Genomic DNA, 24,187 nt, shown 5'->3' with positions numbered 1-24,187 from the left:
ACAGGTTACCCAGAGTCATGGTCTTTCGGAGCAGGATGCGATTAATGGCCCTACACACTTCTGTCAACACGAGTCCAGCGGTCGACTTTCCCTCTCCAATCTGGTTAGCGACCGATTGGTAGCAGTCTGGAGTAGCCAGCTTCCATGGTGTAATCGCCACGCGCTTCTCCAACAGCAGGGTAGCTCTCATTCTCATGTCCTTGCACCACAGGGCTGGGGTGAGCTAATCTCACAGTCCCAAGAATGCGGCTTTCTTTATCCAAAAGTTCTGCAGCCACTGCTCGTCATCACAGATGTGCATGACAACGTGATCCCACCACTCAGTGCTTGTTTCCCAAGCTCAAAAGTGGCATTCCGCAGTGGTAAGCCCCTCCGTGAATGCCACAAGCAATCTTGTGTCATAGCTACTTCACGTGGTGAGATCAGTGTCGCACTCCTCTTGCCTTCGTAGTTTAAGGAATAGCTCCATTGCCACTCGTGACATGTTAGTGAGAGCAAGGAGCATATTGGTAAACAGTGCAGGATCCCATCCTGCAGATAGAAGAGGCAGAGTGCACAACACACAAACGGTTGAAAGATGACGCCAAGGGATTGCTGCGATGTGAAGCAATGCATCACGGGACATTGGGACAGGATCCAGGATGCCCTGCGACCCTCTCCACCTTCCCACAACTCTTAGCAGCAGAAGAGGAAGAGATGCTCTGTGGGATAGCTGCCCAGAGTGCACTGCTGTGAATACCACTGCAAGCGCCGCAAGTGTGAACATGCTATTGCGCAGGCAGGTGACAGTGTAAACACACAATAGCGGTTTCCCTTCATTGCTCTCTGAGCGCGCTGTAACTGCAGGCACTGAAACTCTGCCAGTGTAGACTTAACCTTTAAAAAAAAAAAATTGGAGGTGTATTTTCTGTCTTCTAGTTTCTGAGCTTTCAGTGTGCTCTTTTGAAGCTTTTCTTTTTAGCTACGAGGGATAGAAATTTACTTTTTTCAAAAAATAAGAGCTGAAGTCTCATGCATTCTCTTGAGTCCAACTGCTGGGACTTTAAGAAAAACACCAAAGATTGCAAGATTTGCCATCAAATGATACGAACTGGCAACTCAGTTAGTATGTACATCATTGCTAGTCTTGTTGCTGCAACTGGTTAGGGATCTTTCAAGTCTAGACAAAGCCTAAGTTTTGATTTAGGAGCTTTCAATACTTAACAAACATTGAAGGCAGAAAGTGTATTAGCATCTCACGGCCTCAGGCTGTGCACTTAGATCCCATTGACATGAGTGGAAGTTACCCAGGAGATGAAGAGCTTTGTACAACCCTTAGTGGCCATCAGAAATTGATATTACAGTATTGAGAAAGTGTTCAAAATTTCTGCCGTCCATAGACTAATTCATTTCTCCAGCAGATGTGCCCTAAGTATCTGTAATCCCATCAGTATTGTTTCTTTTTTCAATTATTCCTTCTCATTTGAATGAGACAAAGAACTGAATCCCTAATCATCCATCCCCACTGGGTGCTTTTGTTTTGTGAGTCTGCAGGGTGGGGGAAGGGGAAAGTGGAACATCTCTCCCTTCCTTAGGTCAGGACTGTGCTCTTAAGCCCCTGTCTGTGCTGGAGGTGAGGAGGAAGGCTGTGTGGACTAGCAGTTACCCATGGAAGTACAGTACCTCAGGCAGGCACAACTCCGATGGGAGTTTGTGGGAGCAGAGACCCATCATCTTCCTTTTACTTCTTATTTATATTATCATAGCACCTAGGAGCCTCAGCCATGGACCAGAACGTCGCTGTACAAACACAGAACAAAAGACATTCTCTGTTGCCTTTTACAATCGAAGTAAAAGACAAGAGACAACAGATTTCATAGACTACCAGGGTTGGAAGGGACCTTGGCAGGTCATCTAGTCCAATCCCCTGCTCAAAGCAGGACCAATCCCCAGACAGATTTTTACCACAGATCCCTAAAGTGGCCCCCCTCATGGATCGAACTCACAACCTGGGTTTAGCAGGCCAATGCTCAAACCACTGAGTTATCCCTCCCCCCCAGAGGGATAGCTCAGACAGATCGGGGGAGGAGTACAAGGAAACCATGAGACTGTATTATCAGCATGATAGCCAGTAGTATGGATTACAGTCTGAATTCCATCTTGTTCTGGCACAGCTCTGATGTTTGGAGGGAAATAGGGTTTGGAAGGTGGACGCAGAGCTGTGGCCTGACTCTTGTCCCATATTCTTTGAGGAGTTTTGCACCATTGACTTCCCAGTTTTTGTGTGCCAGGAGTGAAATGGTTGCAACTGCACCTCTACAAAGGGCCAGACACAAGGAGAAGAAAACTCCTTTTATCCTCTTTTCCCAGCTGCTTGTTCATCCAGCCAGGTGAGGGCTGGCGACAACATATAGGCCATCAGTCAGACACCTTTCTCCACTATCCACTGTGTTGCATTTAGCATTATGCTTGTTTGAGAACCAGGACAATGGTTTTGTGAAATCCTTGCAGCACCTAAGAAAAATGATCAGCTTCCAGAAAGCAAATATTTCCTTTTGCTTGATCAGAGGAGGAGTGTCCTTGGAATAATATGTGCCAACACTGTGCCTTTCTTGTTAAACATGGGTTAACATTTTCAAACGTGGCATAAAAATAATGTCTTTGAAAGTTACTTAGGCAGTTAGGAGTCAAAGGCTTATGGAAAGCTAACTAGTCTGTCCCCTCCGTTGGTTCAGAGCTGTTCACTTTAACATGCACCTAAAACATTTTCTTTGATTTATGCAGTATTTTACAACTGAAGCAAATAAAAACCATGATAAATAGAAAGAGGAAAACATTGATTATTGTTGAGTTACAATGTCTAATATGCTTTAACTGTAACAGAACATTTTTCTAGAGTTTCAGAGTAAATCCTTTTTTCAACAGACGTACACAATCAGAAATCACTATAGAGAAATAGTCATAAAAGACTGTTTTAGTTCAAATGGGTTAGAGTCCATCTGGAGATAGGAGAGAGAGCCAAATATGTATATGATACAAAGTCCTGATATAAATAAATGCTGCACAGGATTATATCCACATTAATGCACTGTTATCCTGTATAGTAATATTAATTTAAACAAGGAGACTTTAAAAATAACCCATCATCAAGTAGTCAGGTATAAATAAAACAAACAAAAGTAACCAGTATGCCCATTGAAAAATAAACATGCTCTGGGTGTAGAATAATCTTCTACATCTAGAGGCACAGGAAGATCAGACTAACCAGGCTGATCTTTACGAACCCAACCTGTTCCACGGCATGTAGGGCACTGTAGATTTATATCCCGACTTGCTGTGCACTAAATCTCCATATAAACAAGCACCCAGATCATTTTATTTAAGTTCTTACACATTTTGAAGAAAAAAAGAAACATGTAGCTGAAAGTCTGAATGAAAAGATAAAGGAGTCTCTTAGCTGTTCTCATGTATCTTCTGGGGTGGAGAGATATGTTAGTTCCTGGTCTGCTAGGAATTGAGAATGAACAAAGTGGACAGTTTAGGCCTTTTCACTCAACCATTTTTTGTTCAGGTGCACCAAAGGTTCTCTTCTTTTTGGCTAAAATATGGAAGGGTGTATAACCTAGAGAGAGGTTATAGGTATTAGTCCTACCATGTGGCTTACAAAACAAGTTCAGTTAAGAAGACAAGGTAGACTTTTATTTTTTTAGCAAAGTGAGGAATGACAGGATCCATCTGAAGCGGAACTGGTGTGAGATCAGCCTGCAGAGGCTGATTAATGAAATCACAATTTTAAGAGAATTCTCCCAACCAATCAGTGAGAGAGAGTCCATAAACTCCCAATCTACAATCTTCTACCTTTCTTCTTATTTTCTAGTAAATCTATTTTGATCTCCATAGTATTGTTTACTTCTGCTAGACTGTGATTAAGACATGATTACCTTTACCACCATCGTTAATCCCTCCATTTTCACTTCAGTGTGGTTAGTTTTGAGCCAAGCTTTTCACATTTCTTAGCAAACTTTATTTTTCCTGAAATGTATCATAATAAGAGCAATTCATAATCTCATTGGGTCAAGTCCTGCAGTCCTTAGCCAGGCAAAGTTCCTACTGAAGTATTAGGGTAACTCCACTGAAATAATGGAATCACTGTGGGTTTAATTGAAAACAGGTTAACCTAAGGTATTTTCCTCCTGCGGCTTCTGTTACTCTTTCTTGTGTTAATAGTACCTGACTGCAAAAGTATCCTGAATTATTTCAGAGGGGCTGTCATAAACATACAGCTAAGGGTAGCATAAAATCCCTCCTGTAAGGGGTTAATCAGTTCAATTGCCTGACCTGTAAGGGGTTAATCAGTTCAATTAACCTGGTTGGCACCTGACCAGAAGGACCAATGAGGAAAGAAGATACTTTCAAATCTGGAGTGGGGGAGGAAGGTTTTGTTTGTGCTCTCTTTGTTTGTTTCCTCTTGGGATGGAGAGAGAGACCAGGGCAGGAAAAAAATCTCCTAAAAAGGTACATGAAAGAAGCATCTAAGATTACAAAAATTGTAAGTAAAGCAAGGAAATGCGCTAGATTATTTTTTGGTTTAGCTTTTGAATTTTCCCTATGCTAAGAGTGAGTTTTATTCTTGTTTTTGTAACTTTGAAGCTAAGCCTAGAGGGGATTCCTCTGTGTTTTAAATCTTTTTGTTACCCTGTAAAGTTGCCTTCCATCCTGATTTTGCAGAAGTGATTCTTTTACTTTTTTCTTTATAATAAAGTTCTTCTTTTAAGACCCTGATTGATTTTCAGTGTCTTAAAAACCAAGGGGGTTGGTTTGTGCTCACATTGTAACCAATTGGTTAGTATATTATTCTCAAGCCTCCCCAGGAAAGGGGGTGAAGGAGCTTGGGGGGATATTTTGGGGAAATAGGGACTCCAAGTGGTCCATTTCATGAATTTTTGTCTAAATCACTTGATGGTGGCAGCAATACCGTCCAAGGACAAGGAAAAGATTTGTACCTTGGCAAAGTTTTTAACCTAAGCTGGTAGAGATCAGCTTAGGGGGTCTTTCATGTGGGTCCCCACATCTGTACCCCAGAGTTCAGAGTGGGGAAGGAACCCTGACAGGGTCTATTTGTGGAGTATGGCTCTGTTCAATGGGAGTAATGGTATGAGAATCTGTACCTAACTATTCAGCTGCATAAAGGCACATTCTGTGAAACCAATCATCTATTTAGAAATTAGTACATAGTACTGGAAAGTATCAGAGAGGTAGCCGTGTTAGTCTGGATCTGTAAAAGCAGCAAAGAATCCTGTGGCAGCTTATAGACTAACAGACGTTTTGGAGCATGAGCTTTCGTGGGTGAATACCCACTTCATCGATGCATGTAGTGGAAATTTCCAGGGGTGGTATATATATGCAAGCAAGCTAGAGAGATAACGTGGTACTAGAGTTACTATGGTGCGGTGTGCAATTACCACACAGTAACTGCACACCTCACCATAGTAACTCTAGCTCAGGAACCAAATCCATGCACAACCTCAATGACAACTTGCCCACATATCTACACCAGCGACACCATCACAGGACCTAACCAGATCAGCCACACCATCACCGGTTCATTCACCTGCACGTCCACCAATGTAATATATGCCATCATATGCCAGCAATGCCCCTCTGCTATGTACATTGCCAAACTGGACAGTCTCTACGGAAAAGGGTACATGGACACAAATCAGATATTAGGAATGGCAATATTCAAAAGCCTGTAGGAGAACACTTCAACTCGCCTGGCCACACTATCGCAGACCTTAAGGTGGCCATCCTGCAGCAAAACAACTTCAGGACCAGACTTCAAAGAGAAACTGCTGAGCTTCAGTTCATCTGCAAATTTGACACCATCAGCTCAGGATAAACAAAGACTGTGAATGGCTTGCAACTACAAAACCAGTTTTCCTCCTTTGGTTTTCACACCTCAAACTACTAGAACAGGCCTCATCCTCCCTGATGAACTAACCTCGTTATTTCTAGCTTGCTTGCTAGCATATATATACCTGCCCCTGGAAATTTCCACTACATGCATCTGACGAAGTGGGTATTCACCCACGAAAGCTCATACTCCAAAATGTCTGTTAGTCTATAAGGTGCCACAGGATTCTTTGCTGCTAGTACTACAAAGCTTTATCAAGCTAAACTGCATGTCTTTATATGGCTGCTGTTCTGTCATATTAGTTTAAATATTATTTGCTGAGCACATGAAAAGGTGACAAATAATGCTTTGATGTTTATAATCTAAAGGTCCAATCCTACTAATAACATTACTCAAGTACGTAGTCCAGTACACCTACCCAGTGCTGCTTATATGAGTAAAATAACTTACTGACCTAAGTAGTTACAGGATCAAGCACAAGAACAGCAGACAGGATGCACTGAGAAGCCCAGAAGAATCAGTAATTTGTATCTTTGAAGTGTATGGGATTGATCCAATGCCCATTGGAATCAGTTGGAAGACTGCCATTGACTGCAGATGGGCTTTGGATCAGGTCCTGTGTGTGTAATTTGGCTCATTTCCAGGCAATGCAGAAGGGAGTGAGTCTTTAGAGGAACTTGAAAGTGGGGAGGTAGTGAACTGGGATGAGGACTACATTGCATGTGCAGAGGCTACTGTGGGAAAAAGCACAAGAGGCAGATGTGGAAGTTTGAGCTGAATGCGTATAAATCTGACATAGCTGGCAGAGCGGTAGTAGTATTGCACAATTCTTCCTTCGCTAATCAGGGTTTTATTGCTGATTCTGTCCACTAGTACATTGATCTCAGATCCGGAGATATCATTATGAGGAAAGAGGGTACAGCCCTAGGTAGAATTTTAATTTTTTTTATGCTAAATCTGTTTCCCAAAATGATCCTTAGTAAGTTTATTCTCAGCTCTAATTGTAAAGAGCTCCAAAACCAAACAAGAGCTGAGCCAGGTTCAAACCAAACACTGAAACTGAACATCTCCACACTTTCAGAACGTTTGGATCAAGTCTCAACTTTGTGGATCAGCCGAGTCCCAGTGGGGGCTGAGAAGGGGGAAAAGGTGGTCCGCTTCTGATTTAAATCTGGAATAACTGATCAACTTCAAGGAGTTATTCTGGATTTACTTCAGTGTTACTGAGATGAGAATCAACCCCAAAGTAGTTTATATCAATGTCAATCTTAAAAAAAAAAAAAAAAAGAGGAGGGGGGAGGGCAGTTTCTTGATATATGGGGCTAAATCCTGACCCCAAGGAAGGCAGTGAGAGTTTTTCCATTGACTTCTGTGGGGCCAGGATTTTATCCATAGACGATAGAAGAGACACAACTGTGAGTGTGTTTTTTTCCTTTTGTTATTCCTGGCTTTCACATTCACAAATCCTCAGACAGTGTCGGCACTCCAGAATCCATCCTCTTCTTCATCCTAGAAGGCTGACGTGGTCACACTCTCTGCTGCACTCCTGTATGATTTTTTTTAATAAAGTTTAAAGAAAGATCTTTGCAATGTTTTAATTTGTAGATGAAACATACCCAGAGCTAGTGCAGAATTCTCCAGTTTACACTGAGAGCTAGATTCATGCCTGGTGGAGTCAGTGAAGTTATGAATTTGAATCTGTGTATCTCATGTCAACAGACATAAATTTGCCTCCAGGTATCTCTTATCCCCAGTACAGCTCTCTGGTGCATGTTCTGCACTATACCTGTATATGAAATGAGTAGAGAATATAAACTAGATACCTGCAGAGTAGATTGGAAAGGAAAAATTTCCTTTTACAGGTTGCACATCACATACTCTGTTCATTTTGTTGGACATGGTCTTACTTGCCTCTGCAAAGCGCGTCACTCACTTCTAAACAGGTACCAACAAGATTGGAACTGCTAGAACAGTCAGTTTCCTTGCTGACTGTAACTGTATACCACCAACTCCTTGTAGTGGCTATTCACTCAGTCTATCAATGTTTAACTTGGAGGCCTGATGAGATTCTAATGGAATCCTAGTCTTTTTTAGTGTTATATAAAACTTTAAGAGTCCTGCTTTAGAGATTTTGTTGCTTGGTTATCTCTCCCCTGAGTGTTCATGTTACTTGGCTTTCTGCCAATCAATACAAAGTTCAGAAGGAGTGAATACTTCACTTTAATGGAGTAAATTTTAAAAATGAATATTTATTGGTCTGGGGGGATTTCCCGCTTTTATTTTTATGGTTGCTTTGTTTGTTGTACAAATTGTTTCAGTACCATCACCAGAGCCATTTTTCAGTTGTATTTGTTAGAGAAAGAAGAGGGGTTTTTTTGTATAATGTTTAAGATGCAAAGGAGATTTGCACACAAATGGTTGGTTGTCCTTCTTCAAGAAAACTGGTCATGGGGGATTTCTTTTTTAAAGAATTTTGCCGCCCTATTCCTTGTTGTTTCTCCTTTCCATTAAAATACTGCAAGAATGTATTTCTTCTTAGACCTGCAATTGCAGTCCGCTTACCAAACTGGCTGTAGTTAGGGTGAAGCAGTTGCAGATACTGAGTGAAAAGTTAATATGTATCCAGAACATAATGAAAAAGAAAAACTGAAAAAAGCAATTCAGTGCAGACCTGCTGGTTCATGCTAACTCTTGTTTAACATGGTATTTCCAGTTAAAACAGTCATAGAATGGTACCGTATTCTGAAGTATCTGAAATATATGATTTAAGCTTTTTGAATACTTCCTTATTTTTTTTCAATGTCATTAAATTGTTGTTTCTAGAAAAGTAGCTGACTTTATGCTTTGTCATTGTAGAATCAAGTTAACTTTTCTTCAAAGACTTATTCGTTGATTCAAATTACTGTACAGTTTGATAATCAAAAGCTAATGTTTCTGCTTACAATTTATTTGCAATTATGGGTTTATTTCTCCATGCTTTGTTTCTTTTAATTTTTGCCATCATCATTATTATTTGTTTCTTTAAAACCTTTAACACCTATCATATCTTACAGAGAGATTGATCTGGTAAGACAATCAGTAATTACTTGATTTGGTTATAGAGTGGAACCCTTCAGTAGGAGAGCAAATAAAAGCACTTTGACTAGGCAGTGAGATTTCCTTCTCTGTTTTCTCTTCTGTTGTTTGTTATACCGTTCCCATTGCCACATATCAAAATACTTTATTGTATTAACACACATGAAAAATTCCTTTAAATTTTATCAGAAAATATATTTATTATGCATTGAAGAATCATAGAAATGTAGGTCTGTAAGGGACCTTGAGAGGTCATCAAGGCCAGCCCCCTGCTCTGAGGACCTATTCCAGTATTTAATTATCCTTATAGTTAGAAAGCTTTTCGTAGTATCTAACCTAAATCTCCCTTGCTGCAGATTAAGCCCATTGCTTCTGGTACTACCTTCAGTGGAAATGGAGAACAATTGATCACTGTCCTCTTTATAACAGCCCTTCATGTATTTGAAGACTGTTATCAGGTTCCCCCTCAATCTTCTTTTTCCAGGACAAAGTATGCCAGGTTTTTTTATAACTGTTCCTCATGGGTCAGGTTTTCTAAACCCGTTATCATTTTGTTGCTCTTCTCTGGACTCTGTCAAGTTTGTCCACATTTTCCTAATGTGTGGCACCCAGAATTGGACACAGTACTGCATCTGAGGCCTCACCAGTGCCAAGTAGAGCAGAATAACTACCTCCCATGCCTGACTTACAACACTCCTGTTAATACATCCCAGAATGATATTGGACTTTTTTGCAATTACATCACACTAACTCTTATTTAATTTGTGATACACGTTAGCCCCCCACATCTTTTTCAACAGTACTACCACCTAGCCAGTTAGTCCCCATTTTGTAGGTATGCATTTGATATTTCGTTCCAAAGTAAAGTACTTTTCACTTGTGTTTATTGAATTTCATCTTGTTGATTTCAAACCAGTTTTCTAAGGGTATGTTTACATTGAAATTAGACACCCATGTCTGGCCCATGCCAATTTACTCGGACTTGCTCAGCTCAGGCTAAGAGTTATTTAATTGCACTCTAGATGTTTGGGCTTGGGCTGGAACTGGGTTCTAAGACCCTGCGAAGTCCTGCAGCCCAAGCCTGAACATGTACACTGCGTTAACAGCTCCGTGAGCCCTAGCTCCATGAGCCCGAGTCAGCTGACATGAGCCAGCCCTGGGTGTCCATTTGCAGTGTAGACATACCCTAAATAGTCAAGGCTGTTTTTGAATTCTGATTCTGCCTTCCAAAGTGCTAGCAGCCTCTTTGAGTTTGGTGTCATTTGCAAATTTTATAAGCATACTTTCCACTCCATTATCCAAGTCATTAAGGAAAATATTGAATAGTACCAGATCCAGGACTGACCTCTGCAGGACCCCTGGATACCCCTTTCAACTCTCCCAGTTTGACAGTGAACCATTGACAACTATTCTTTGAATAGGTCTTTCAACCAGTCTGCTCCCATCTTAAAGAAATTTCATCTAGACCACATTTCCCTAGTTTGTTTATAAGAATGTTATGTGGGACTGTGTCAAAAGCCTTATTTAAATCAAGATATATCATGTGTATTGCTTTCTCCCATCCACTAAGCCAGTTTCTCTGTCAAAGAAGGAAATTAGGTTGGTTTGGCTTGATTTGTTCTTAACAAATACGTTCTGACTATTCCGTATAGCCCTATAATCCTCTAGGTGTTTACAAATTGGTTGACTTATAGTAGACTGGTTGCTAGCTCTTATTAAAGATTTCTCAAAGTCCAAAAGTCTGCATGAGGGATGATAGCCACCCATAAGGCAGAATTATCCAAAGGTGCATGCTCTAGGTTTCTTGTGGAAAAAGACTCGGTTACATGTTATGAGGACTAAAGGTCACTGTAGCTTTACACCTCCCGCCTAGATTTCACGGAGCTGTGATACATAAGAGGTATGTTCAGGGAGTCCCCAAATACCAACACTGTAGGAAATATTAAATTACTTTAATAGAGAAAAGGTTGCTAATAACAGTCGGGGGTAGATTGGCTGAGTCATAAACCAGACGATTCAGCTATAAGCAAAAGTTGCGGCAGCCATTCCTCACTGCAATGCAGATCCCCAATTTCAGACAAGATCACCCTTTCTCTTGTTTATTAAATGGTTTACATTTGTCTGCTATAAACAGGAATTATACTTGTATCTAAACTAGCAGTCTGCTATGTCTATGCACTCTTTCTGCATAGAAGAATAAGGAAGGATTAATGAATGCAGCCGTAGACTCTTATATTATGAAAACACTCTGTATTGCCATGGTATTCCAACAGCATTTCAGAATGGAAACAATCTGCCCTGTTTGTAGCATGTCTGTTTGTGTTCAGCTCTGCGCCTTGTTTGCTTTTGTCAAGTGTATTGTTCTCTTTTCAGCAGGCCTTGAGGATTCCACTCCATTTGGAGTTGGAGATTTATATCATTAAATATCCCACTCCTTTAAAATGGGGCAAGCCCATGCTTAGTTTTTTATGTAGAAAATATGTCATTCTAATTCTTGAAGAGTTTCAGTACACAAGAGGGGTGAGTTGTCTTTGGGTAGGTCTACACAGATTGCAGAAGTGAGCATCCCTGCTTAGGTCAACAGACTTGGGTAAGTGGGGCTCCCGCTAGTGCCCTAAAAATAGCTCTGCGGACAGTGGTTTCAAGTTGCAGCTCAGGCTGGAGCTCGGGCTCTGATTGTTGGGGTGGAGAGAGAGCCTGTGGTTATATAGCAACTCACCAGTAAATGGATTCCTTGATGTCTTCTTAGTAAACTTGTTTATTTGATTATTTTGTTCCTTCATATTCAGCACTGCACCTGAGTATACAGATTTATAGTAATTTCTTACGAGTGAACCATGTTGTGTATCACTATAATCTACCTGACCTCCTTGCTTGGCTAATGCTGGGTATCCATTCAGATAATCCTGTCTGAACTGGTGTCCACAGCTGGTAGTGGAAAATAGGAAAGGATTTTTCAAGGATTTATTTCAGAATTCTAATAATAACTTGATAAAATGAGAGTTTAGGAACTTGGGCCCTGCTTCAGACAAGCACATGCTTAAAGTTAAGTTCTAGCTTAAATGCTTTCCTCAGCAGTGATGCTTTTCTGAATTGGGGCCTTGATTTTTATCTTCTGGTTGAGAGATTGTGGCTTTTGCAGTTTCTAGATTTGTGTGAAAGATTCCTTTTTAGGGAAAACCTTTTTAGGGTTTACCTGGACAGTCTGGTTTTTGGCTTTTGTGTCTGGGTGCCATTTTGGGTTGCCAGGTGCCCAGTTTTCAACCATAAAGTCCAGTTGAAAAGGGGACCTGTCAGCGTTTGGTCAGATGTACTGACGTGACACCAAAAGTCCGGTTACCCTGGGGTGAGGGGCCAGGTCATTAACCTATGCCAGCCCCTGCTCAGCCAGGGCCACCTCCTACTTGTAGGCAAGCTCCTCAGGGCCGCCCAGAGGATTCAGGGGGCCTGGGGCAAAGCATGGGAGCTGTGGTACTTGTATTCACCCAGCAGCAGTCTGGGTCTTCTGCAGCACTAAAGGGCCCCTCACCACCGTAATGCCGCCAAAGACCCAGACCGCCAGGCCAGGGCTTGTGGGGCCCCGGTGGGGCCCGGGGCAAATTGCCCCACTTGCCCCCCCTGGGCAGCCCTGATACTCCTTGTCAGGCTGCAGCAGCTCCCGTCCCAGCCCTGGGGCAGCAGGAGAGAGGTGGAGACAATCCAGTAAGTGGTGGGGGCGCTGGCACTGTTTCTGGGATTAATTTAATTATATAAACCCACTTTAGTTTCTATGAACACTTTTTACATGCAGGATCTGGGTAGATATAATGAAGCATAACAACGGCAGTTACCTCACAACCCCCCACATTCTGGTAGACAAATTTTAAATAATTAAAACAAAGAACTAGTTTTCTGTAGAACAGTTAATTCTGCAGCAGCATTTGCGTCAGCCTCTGCAGATTTTCTATGGTAAAGGGCCTCAAGAATGTCTTCTACAGACCTTGTAAACTACAAACTCACTAAGCATTTTTGAAAATCTTGACCAAATTTTAATGCAGTGCAAAAGTTGTTAGGGCTAAGGTTATGTGTACTAATTTACCTTTGCTATTTCCTTGAGTGTTTAAGATTAACAAAAATCTTAATATAGGGTTGGGGTGGGGTTTGGTATGGAACAAAATTTCAGCATTTGAGGATACAAAACTTCAGGAGTTTGTAAATCAGTATACATGTCTCTTAACAAATGAATGACTTGACTGTATAGTTGTTTGGAAATCGAGGTAAATGTCAGTAGGACACTCTGGAGAAAAAAAAAAAAAAAGGAAAGCACTATGCATGTCACCTGTATCCTGCCCATTCTTTATATAAGTGCACACACTTTAAAAATACTATATTCCTGGCTCAGTTGTACTTAGTCAGTGACACCTGTAGTAAAACTGAATTCCATTACAGGGGAAATGCAACACTTATCTGTTTACACCATTCACAGTCGGGAGTGAACATTTTGATCCTGGATGGTTGAAAACAATATCAAATGCTGGAACCATTGACACATTTTTTAGCTGACAGGAAGTATTCAGGTTTTTACATAATAATGTCACCTTCTTGCTGGTATATATTTATCACCAGTTCTGAAAGCAGCCTAGAAATCTAAAAATTAGAGCCAGCATTGTGAAGTATTTGAAAAAGGATCACTGAGGAAACACTATCCTGAACTATGCAGAGAATTAAAGTTTGAGAAACAGTGAGGCATATACATACACTCCATTGCAATTACAACTACTTAACTTGATGTACAGACATTTAAAAACATGTTAGCTTTTTCTTTTTTTAAGCAATAATAACTGATCTCCTTCACTGGTATCTCTGACAATTGTTGTTTAGTTGGAATCTAGTGCCAAGTGTTTCCTACTGATCTTTGTTTCTCCTTTTTTCAGGCGAGTATTGCGAAGTGAATGCCCGCTCTGGCCGCTGCGTGCCAGGAGTATGTAAAAATGGAGGAACCTGTGTTAATCTGCTGGTAGGAGGTTTCAAATGTGAGTGTCCCCCAGGAGAGTACGAGAGACCTTACTGTGAGATGACAACAAGAAGTTTCCCTCCACAATCGTTTGTCACCTTCAAAGGGTTAAGACAGCGCTTCCATTTCACTGTTTCCCTCATGTAAGTTTGTTTCCCTTCTGTCTTGATAAGAAAGGATTCAGTCCAATTCTCTCCTTGATTTGTATTTAGGGCCAAATGTTGTTGTATATTTGTAGCCCCCAGAGTTAAATATGTGTGCAAGTGGTTACTGTGGGAAGTCTGCCATCGACTACTATGGGAGCAGAATTAGAATCATGCTACTTGAGATTATTATTAATCATGTTGTTATGGTATTGTCCAAAAGGTGGCCAGGAGTGGGGCCCCATTGTACTCGGCACTGTACGAACACAGAGCAGTTAGATGGTCCCTGCCCCGAAGAGCATTATTTGAAAGCCGGATTGTGGGCAGGAATTAAAAGCAGTCTTGCTGTCTCTATTATGAAGTACTGACTGTGTCCCTTCTATCATAAAACTTTTCACTTTCAGAATATTCAGCTCCTCTGCCACACAAATCAGTGTTTTGTTTTGTGTAGGGGTTTTTTGTACTGAAGTATTGCAAAATCCTGTACACAGGTAGAGGGAATGGGCTCCTTCAAGCCCTCGTGGCTCAGGAGGGCACAGCTGGGCCAGCAGGAGACGCTGTGCCTGGAGAGAGGAAATATGGGAGTCTGCTGGAGGAGGGCCTATTCAATTTGCAGCTGGCAGAGGCTGGCGAGGAGATGGACTAAAACAGCATGTCCCGCAACTTGCCTGGCCATGCCTCTACCCAACTACTGCTGCCCACTTTTGGGTTTGTGCTGATCACCAGTGGGGCACCCAGCAGAGTCTACCACCCTCTGCTGCTCCTGGCACTCCTACAAAGAGGGTTATATAGCACAGGAACAGATGCAGCTGCATAAAATTCATTGCTGCCTTAAGCTAAATTAACTTTATGGCATAGTTCCTGCAGACTTTTAGCAGGGAGGTGATGGCATCTGTCTCTGCTCCCTCCCTGCTCTATCACCATCTCCCTGTGTATGAATGTACAAGCTCACCCAAGGATCTCTGTGAGCTTCAAAGATTGGGAGAATGATGCTTTGGAGGTAGATTTTACCATGATTTAGCTGGTCAAGGGTTGACTTTGGCTGAGTCAAGGTAAAATGTGCTAAGCTGCGTCTACACCAGTGAAAGCATTGGAGTTACCTAATATGGATAAAAACAACAAGAAGAAGCTAACTGGGTGTTTGCTTAGATTAGAAAAAGAGGCCCGGGTTAGCTATTGAATTAGCTAAAATCACTCACTTTACTTAAGGCTTGGCTACACTTGAAACTCCAAAGCGCTGCCGTGGGAGCGCTCCCGCAGCAGCACTTTGAAGTGCGAGTGTGGTCGCAGCACCAGTGCTGGGAGAGAGCTCTCCCAGCGCTGCAGGTACTCCACCTCCCTGTGGGGATTAGCTTACAGCGCTGGGAGCCGCGCTCCCAGCGCTGGGGCACTGTTTACACTGGCGCTTTACAGCGCTGTAACTTGCTGCGCTCAGGGGGGTGTTTTTTCACACCCCTGAGCGAGAAAGTTGCAGCGCTGTGAAGTGCCAGTGTAGCCAAGGCCTTAGGCTAAGAAAACCCTCAAAGTTAGCTTGTTCTTGTTATACTCTCAAGCATAGCTTGCTGCTTCTTTGCAGAATGTTTCCATTTTACTCTTGATCTTGCCTTAACACTACAGTGGTCACATTTTGGTTTTTTTGTGGAGTCTTGAAACTGTGGTTAAATCAAAGCATGCAGTTACAATAAATATAACTTATCAAGGTTAGTATAGAAGGTTGTGAAAACTGTGAAGAATATATAGAATGGCTTTACATTGATTCTGATCAATATTAGACCTCAAAACCGAATAAGAAGGTTTTCAAGCATCAACTCTGCTGGACAAGAGAAAGCTGAGGGGGGCAAAAGGCTTGGAACTGTCAGATTTACATGAAATGCAAAGGGAGTGTTGGAGGCAGGCTGCCAGCTCAGCTCCTGTACTACCAGAGAATTGTTCCAGCAGGGCATGGTGTCGTTTTACAAGCTTCCAGGAAGATTCTCAAAAGTGTGGTGTGTGAAACTGTTCTGCTGCAGGTTAGAATGGCTCACAGTACCTTGTGGGACTTACTGAGAAACAGCAAGCAGTAAAGCTTAGCATCATAGTTTACATACCAGGCAGCCACTTCAAAATCTTTAAAAACTCAACAGGCATATTTGGTGCTGAATTAAACCCCATTAGCTTCATGGTATTGCACAGGATGTAAATTAGCACAGAATTTGTCCCTATATGGGTCAGGGTGATGAACCATGTGGGCGTTTAGATTTTTATGCTGAGTATTGTCTTGCCCCTTATTCTCATCCAACACAGGAGGGAAACATTACTTCAGGATAATCAAGAAGTAGAAGTTTGGCTATACAAAGGATTTGCCATTACATATTTTTTGATTTGTGATTATTCCTATTATCTCAGAGAGTCCCTCAGCCCCACTTTCCCCCAAGAGGTCAAAGAGTGGTAGGTTTATCTAGTTCATACTCATAACTAAAATGGGATTTTAAAAGTAATCCATATGTTCACTGACTGTGTTACAAGCTAATGAGGTATTCTGAGCATTTAAATGGTTTGGAACCTATAAATTATACTCACCATATGTTCTTACAGAAGGGAAAAGGAAAGAGAACAAGTAGTCAGATGCTTATTTACCATATACCCTATTTCTGCATGCTAAATTTCACTGTTATTTTGGGACATTTATCAGATGTGCCCCACCTCCTCTCCCCGAAGAGTTCTTAGTCATTCAGCCTCACTTAAAGGGAATTGTCAACTGATTTTTTAAAAAAGATTTATTTCAAACAATTTCAGTCTCTGATAAAGCACTCTGTAAGTAGAACGTCCTGAAATTAAAACAAAGAACCAAAACCTTCCCTTTAAAAAAAAAAAGACAGGTGTTTTTCTGCTCCCCAGCTGATGTGTATATACAGCTCCTTGCAGCAAAGAGAGCTAAAGCAAGAACACCAAATTGCTAGTGCATGAGACAGGAAGTTCAATTGACCATCAGCAGAACAGTGAAACTGAATTTATACAAAGTATTGATAAATGCACAAGGTAAACAAACTGAAAAAAATAGAAAAAATATATATTTTACCCATGTTATTAGTAGTCCCTATAACATTTTCAGACAGAAATATGAAGTTGACACTGTTATTCAACTAACTAATCACTTCTGCCCTCTAGGAAAGCAAGGCCTGGTCTACACTGGGGGGGATCGATCTAAGATACGCACCTTCAGCTATGAGAATAGTATAGCTGAAGTCGACATATCTAAGATCAACTTAGATTGACTTACTTCACGTCCTTTCGGCGCGGGATTGACGGCTGCCGCTCCCCTGTCGACTTCACTTCCACCTCTCGCCCTGGTGGAGTTCTGGAGTTGACAGGGAACAGCGTTTGGGGATCAATGTGTCGCGTCTAGACGAGATGCAATACATCGATCCCCAATAGATCGATCACTACCCGCCGGATGCGGCAGGTAGTGTTGACATACCCCAGGTTATGTCTTCCCCACTGCCTCTTTTCTTTAGATATGTTCTGTTTAGAGCTGGTTGAAATTGTTTTGATGGAACAGTTTTCTGTCAAAAAGTACAGTTCAGTCAAAATTGAAACATTTCATAGGAATATGCCAGTTTTGATGTATTTTGTGCAGGACTTCTATCATCTCATTTTGATAATATTGGAACATTTTATTTCAATGTTATCATTTGGACGGGAGGGAGAGCAGCTCAGTGATTTGAGCATTGGCCTGCTAAACCCAGGGTTGTGAGTTCAATCCTTGAGGGGGCTATTTAGGGGTCTGGGGTAAAATCAGTACTTGGTCCTGCTATTAAAGGCAGGGGACTGGATTCAATGACCTTTCAGGGTCTCTTCCAGTTCTGTGAGATAGGTATACCTCCATATGTTGTTATTATTAATTTTATTTCATTTCTAATTCTGTATTATAGTACAATATTAATTTCAATGCTACATTCATATATAAAGTATAATATTTAATAGGCAAATGTAATGTAAATGTTAAAGAAAACCTATAAAATCAAAATGACACATTTTACCTTAATGAAATGACACATTTCAGTTGTCCCTAATTCAAATTTTTTGAAATTTTGTTTCATGAGAAACTTCAGAATTTCAGTTTTTCGTTCTGATTTGGAACAGTTTTGTCCTCTGAAATGTCAGATTTTCCCACAGAATGGAAATTCTGGTTTCCAGCCAGCTCTGATTCTGGCATCTGTCTCTTTAGGGAGAACATACGGTAAGTATAACCTATATGTCTTGTTAAGAATTAAACTATGATTTGGAAAATGAAGATGCCAGGACACAGTGCTCTGAAATACCTGCTTCTTCCTAATTCTCTAGAGTCAGGATTCAGAAGATAGTGGTGATTTTGTTCCACAAGAGCCCCACTAATTGGTGCCACATTGCATGCCCTATGGTAGAGGCCATTTCTTCTTTCCATGGAACAGAGCTTTGAATTCAAATTTGTCTTTCATAGACTTGTAAGACAAATGTGTTATTTTAGAACACCCCAAACTTTTAGGTCACAAAGCTTTCTAGAGGTTGATGATCAATGCAGTTTACTACTGTTTTGAATTTTAAAAACTTCAGATGTCTTCTGTTTTTATTCACACATTAAAATTAGTTATAGATATAGATAAATTTGAAGAATTTCATAATGAGCCCTACCCACATTTTGAAGGAGCTGCAGAGGCCAAAACTAGGCTTTTCTAAAACTAGGGTTATCAGTTATTTCCTAGCACAAAAGCGGAAACTCCTCCTGCTTCTGGAGTATCAAATTCTTGAGATTAAGGAACATTACATTACAAATGAAGAAAACCCTAACTAATTTAATGGAATCATCAAGATGCGTGAATTTGCCTTACTCCCAATTGACTTGACTGGTGCAGGATCAGGCCCTGATTAACCATGTGACATTATTAATGTAAGTCTTGTCTTTTCCCTCTTCGACTCTTTTTCATCTATGTATGACCCTCACTGCATCATTTTGAATTTAGGCTCTAAGCATTCCACACTTTCGGATACTCAACAACTCAGTCCATTCTGACCACTGGAAGGTCCTCCCTCAGAATTGAGCGTATTTGTGATTTTACTCATTTTCAGTACCTTCTTTTTCAGTAGAGCTATTCAAAGAAGAAGCCAGATCCTCTGTATGTTCTGTCTTGCTGACTCCTGTAGACGTCAAAATAATATGTACTGCTAATTATCTTAATTTTATTATTTCCTGACGAAAGGGGTAACAAAGGAGAATGAATTTTAAGACAGATGTGTTCATAGAGTCATAGAATCATAGAATATCAGGGTTGGAAGGGACATCAGGAAGTCATCTAGTCCAACCCCCTGCTCAAAGCAGGACCAATTCCCAACTAAATCATGCAGAAATCATGCAATGTTAATGCAGTGTTATGCAATGTTATGCAGTTACAGTGCAGCATTCTGTCTTGAGATAATGGTGACTGGTAGTTTTTTTGTCATCTGTTTTCAGAGTGGCTGGATTGTATGTTCTTCACTTTGTAGATAATTAGATATGAAATTTGTGTCTGCATGTTACAGGTTTGCAACCAGAGACAGGAATGCTCTGCTCCTCTACAATGGACGTTTTAATGAGAAACATGATTTTATTGCTCTTGAGATCATTGAAGAACAGATCCAACTAACATTCTCTGCAGGTAAGGTGTTCCTTGACCATTTAGTTTGATACTTTTATATGTAAATACTAGCAATAACTTTACGGAGAAGAGAACATCTCACTACATTTTGAAATGAACCTCATTAAAGATTTTATGTGGTTTCCTAGATTGATTCATAGATCCCAAATTAAAGATTTTAATTGAGTTTAAAACTTCACTGAGTTATTTCTCTTTTGTACAAATGATTACCATTGCACTATTGTATTGTATAACGGTTCATTTACCCAGATCTTTTTACTTTCTTTTCTTGTATTCTTTATTTTTTATTTTTGTGGTGGGGATTCAGCAGCTCTTTCATCATCAACCGTTACAACATAGGGCATTTATCAAACCATTTTAACTACTGAACAACACACCTAGGGCATGATCCACATCCCAGTGAAATACATTGAAAAACTCCTCTTGGTTTCAATGGGAATGGAATTGAGCCCTAGAGGAACAGAGGGCTTTAGATATTAGATCAGCCTCTAAGTCCTTGGAAGTAAGGCCGGAAAAGAGAGTGCACAATCTTTGTATTTGTTGGGCATTATCAATAATTCAGCACTTCTAAGTAAAGGGGAAGATTAAAGAAAGCTATGAGCTTGACACGAGAACTGCCAGTGTTAATACACATCAAGTAGCCCCTTTGTACTTGTTAAGTGAAGACTGATGTTTTGGAAGAGGTGCTTTTTGTAGGCAACTGTTCACTATAAACTCCTATGGCATTCAAACATTTAAAGATGGGTCATTGTTCTTTCGTATTCCTAGGTACTCATCTGCTGTAGTTAATATTACTACTAGTATTCTTTTAATTAGATGGGGCATTAAACTGCAGATCCTGCATAGTCAATAACTCCCATGACATAATATGTGATGAGATCAGTAAAATGTTTCAGCTTGTGGCAGGTTTTATATTATAACGGTGGCACCCACTATGTAGATAAGGGCTTGTCAGCATGCCAGTTATAAAGCCCATAGGGCATTTATAACTCTGCAATAAAAGTTGGCCTCCTCACCAGTGTGTGGGGGTTTGATCTTATAATGCACCAGCAAGGGAATGTACTGTAAACATGTTATCCAAAAATTATTCCTCAGAGAAAGATTAAAAGCGAAATAGAAGAAAAAAAATTATCACTCTTTATTCTGTTGTCAATAAACATTATCATCAGTAAAGTTCACTGATGCATATATACAGCTCCTCCAGATGGCAGCTGCTGAGTAAACTAGAAGCTGCTGAGGAACTAGAAGAACCAAATTAATCAGTCATTACCACAATAAAAATGATATGTGAAGCTGTCAATACGTAGCTAAGGACTTGAACAAAAGCCCACTAAGGATATTGGGAGTCTTTTCTTTGGCTTCAGTGGGTTTTGTCTCATGTTCTAATGAAAATCTTACATCTCTGTACCAGTCCATGAATAGATTTAACACATTTGACTGAAAGGAATTACTTCTAGGTTTGCTAAATGCGACAGGACAGATAACTAATGATTGACAAAAGGGCTAGATGATGATTTTCATCTGGATAGCATCAGTTATCTGACAGTGTCTCAAACACTTTCTTTATTGAGAGGAAGAAGAGAGTGGTATTGAAAATAGGAACAACCATGATCCAAGAGAAGGTTATTTATCTTGCTGAACTTATTTTGTCCTGGAGCTATATTGTCTGGAGCCAGCTATATAGTATGGGTCAGACCAGTGGTCCATCTAGCCCAGTATCCTGTCTTCCAATTGTGGCCAGTGCCAGATGCTTCGCAGGGAATGAACAGAAGAGAGTAATTATCTAGTGATCTGTCCCCTGTTGTCCAGTCCCAGCTTCTGGCAGTCAGAAATTTAGGGACATTCAAAGTAGGGGGTTGTGTACCTGACCATCTTGGCTAATAGCTACTAATGGCCCTATCCTCCATGAACGCATTTAATTCTTTTTTGAGCCCATTTATACTTTTGGCCTTCACAACATCCCCTGGCAATGAGTTCCACGGGTTGGCTATGCATTGTGTGAAGAACTACTTCCTTATGTTTGTTTAAAAGCTGCTGCCAACTAATTTCATTGACCCCCAGTGCTTAATTTGTAATGAAAGAGGTGCCTGGGCTCAAGACATTTTTTTACTTTCATAACTGATGTGGCAATCCCACAGGTGCAGGGCAATGAACTGCCAAACTTAGAGGTGCCAGGGCTCAGCCCTAGCACAAATTAAGCACTGGTGGCCCTTTGTTTGTGTGTTATATAAAGGGGAAAATAACACTTTCTTATTCACTTTCTTCACAGTATTCATGATTTCCATCATAATTCTTCTTAGTCATCTCTGTTCTAAACTGAAGAATCCCAATCTTTTAATTCTTCATATATGGAAGCTGTTTCATAAATCCTGATCATTTTTGTTGCACTTTTCTGTACCTTTTCCAATTCTAATACAATATATCTTTTTTGAGATGAGGCACCCAGAGCTGCACACAGTATTCAAGGTGTGGGTGTACCATGGATTTATATAGTGGCATTATATTGTCTGTCTTATTGGCTATCCTTTTCCCAGTGGTTTCTAACATTCTGACAGCTTTTTTAACTGCCGCTACCCGTTGAACAGATGTTTTCAGAGAACTATCCATGATGACTCCAAGATCTCTTTCTTGACTAGTAACAGCTAATCTAGACCCTGTCATGTTGTATGTATAGTTGGGATTATGTTTTCCAATGTGCACTACCTTGCACATATCAACCTTGAATTTCATCTGCCATTTTGTTGCCCAGTCACCCAGTTTTTTGAGATTCTTTTGTAACTCTTTGCAGTCAGCTTTGGACTTAACTATCTTGAATAATTTTGTATCGTCTGCAAATTTTGGCACCTCACTGTTCACCCTTTTTTCCAGATCATTTATGAATATGTTGAACAGCACAGGTCTTAGTACAGATCCTTGGGGGATCTTCTATTTTCCTCTCTCCATTGTGAAAAATGCCAATTTATTCGTACCCTTTTCCCTATTTTTTAACCAGTTACTGATCCATGAGAGGACCTTCTCTCTTAACACATGACAGCTTACTTTCCTTAAAAGCCTTTGGTGTGGGATCTATTAAAGGCTTTTTTGAAAGTCCAAGTACACTATATGCACTGGATAAACCTTTTCCACATGTTTGTTGACTCCTTCAAAGAATTTTAATAGATTGGTAAGGCATGATTTCCCTTTACAAAAGCTATGTTGCTTCTTTCCATATGTTGCATATCAAGTTCAACTATCTGTCTGATAGTTCTGTTTTTGCTAGTTTCAGTCAGTTTGCCTGGTACAGAAGTTAGATTGCCAGCCTGTAATTGCCATTATTGTCTCTGGAACTTAAAAAAAAAATAAATCAGTGTTATGTTATCTCTTCTCCAGTCATCTGGAACAGAGGCTGATTTAAGCAGTAGGTTGCATACCTCTATTTGGTAGTTCTGCAATTTCATATTTGAGATCCTTCAGAATTCTTGTGTGAATACAGTCTGGTCCTGGTGACTCGTTATAGTTCAATTTATCAATTTATTCCAAAACCTCTTCTGTTGTCGCCTCAACCTGGGACAGTTCCTCAGATTTGTCACTTTAAAAGAATGGCTCAGGTGTGGAAATCTCCCTCACATCTTCTGCAGTGAAGACTGATGCAAAGAATTCATTCCTCTTCTCTGACAGCCTTATCTTCCTTGAGTGCTCCTTTAGCATGTTTGTGTGTATATTTATTCATATATATGTACATATAACAACATATGCATTTTCTAAATGAAATAATCTTATTATTTTAATTTTTTCTACTTTAAAAGGGATGTTATTGGGTCCCATCTGGCTGCAATTTGGGTTTTATTTAAAATACAATTTTACAAAATGTAAGACCAATAGAATTCGAAGCCTAACTTCCCTTGGAGTGTGAGTACTCACAAATGCATCAGTGTAAATCCATTTATATTTACTTCATTGATTTACACGAGTGTACTTGTGAGCAGACATTGGCACTTTGTGTTTAAATGCTTCTAGTTTTATTTCTTCATTATTACCTATAGAGCTCAAAAGCATGTTTTAAGATAGACTTTTTTTAATGGGTAAGTGTTAATGAAATAATGTGCTCCTGGTTTGAGAGTTTTGTTTTATTCTTTATTTCCTGTCCTTTCCTTGTCTAAACAAGAACCAGATTGTTAGGAAGACAGCCTGAGGATGAATGAGAATAGGCTAAATTCAGTTGGTATATATTCAGGGAATCCATTTAAATCAATGAAGTTTCATTTGGATTTGCACCAGGGCAAATGAGAGCAGAATTTGGCTCAGTATATTTAGAGATGCTGTTCTCTTTGGAAGGAGAATGTTTTTTTTTTGTATAAATGGGTAAAAATTAACAAGAAGGTGCAAGTTTTGGACATATTGGCAGTCATATATATATATATATATATATATATATATTAAGCAGAGATCAAGA

The 24,187-nt window shown here is 40.2% G+C and overlaps 1 protein-coding gene across 1 annotated transcript in view; it reads left to right on the top strand.

Annotated features, from left to right (window-relative positions):
- CELSR1 (cadherin EGF LAG seven-pass G-type receptor 1) overlaps positions 1–24,187 on the top strand; it is a 297,352-nt gene that overhangs the window by 153,649 nt on the left and 119,516 nt on the right. The window contains exons 3-4 of the mRNA XM_032768931.2: positions 13,882–14,104; positions 19,640–19,755. Of these exons, the coding sequence (XP_032624822.2) occupies positions 13,882–14,104; positions 19,640–19,755 (339 nt within the window). The remainder of the gene's footprint in view (positions 1–13,881; positions 14,105–19,639; positions 19,756–24,187) is intronic.

The sequence above is a fragment of the Chelonoidis abingdonii genome, chromosome 1 (assembly GCF_003597395.2).
Source record: "Chelonoidis abingdonii isolate Lonesome George chromosome 1, CheloAbing_2.0, whole genome shotgun sequence".
NCBI classification, from domain to species: Eukaryota; Metazoa; Chordata; order Testudines; family Testudinidae; genus Chelonoidis; species Chelonoidis abingdonii.
The sequence above is the reverse complement of the archived record's forward strand: the minus strand, read 5'-3'. Positions and strand labels throughout refer to the sequence as shown.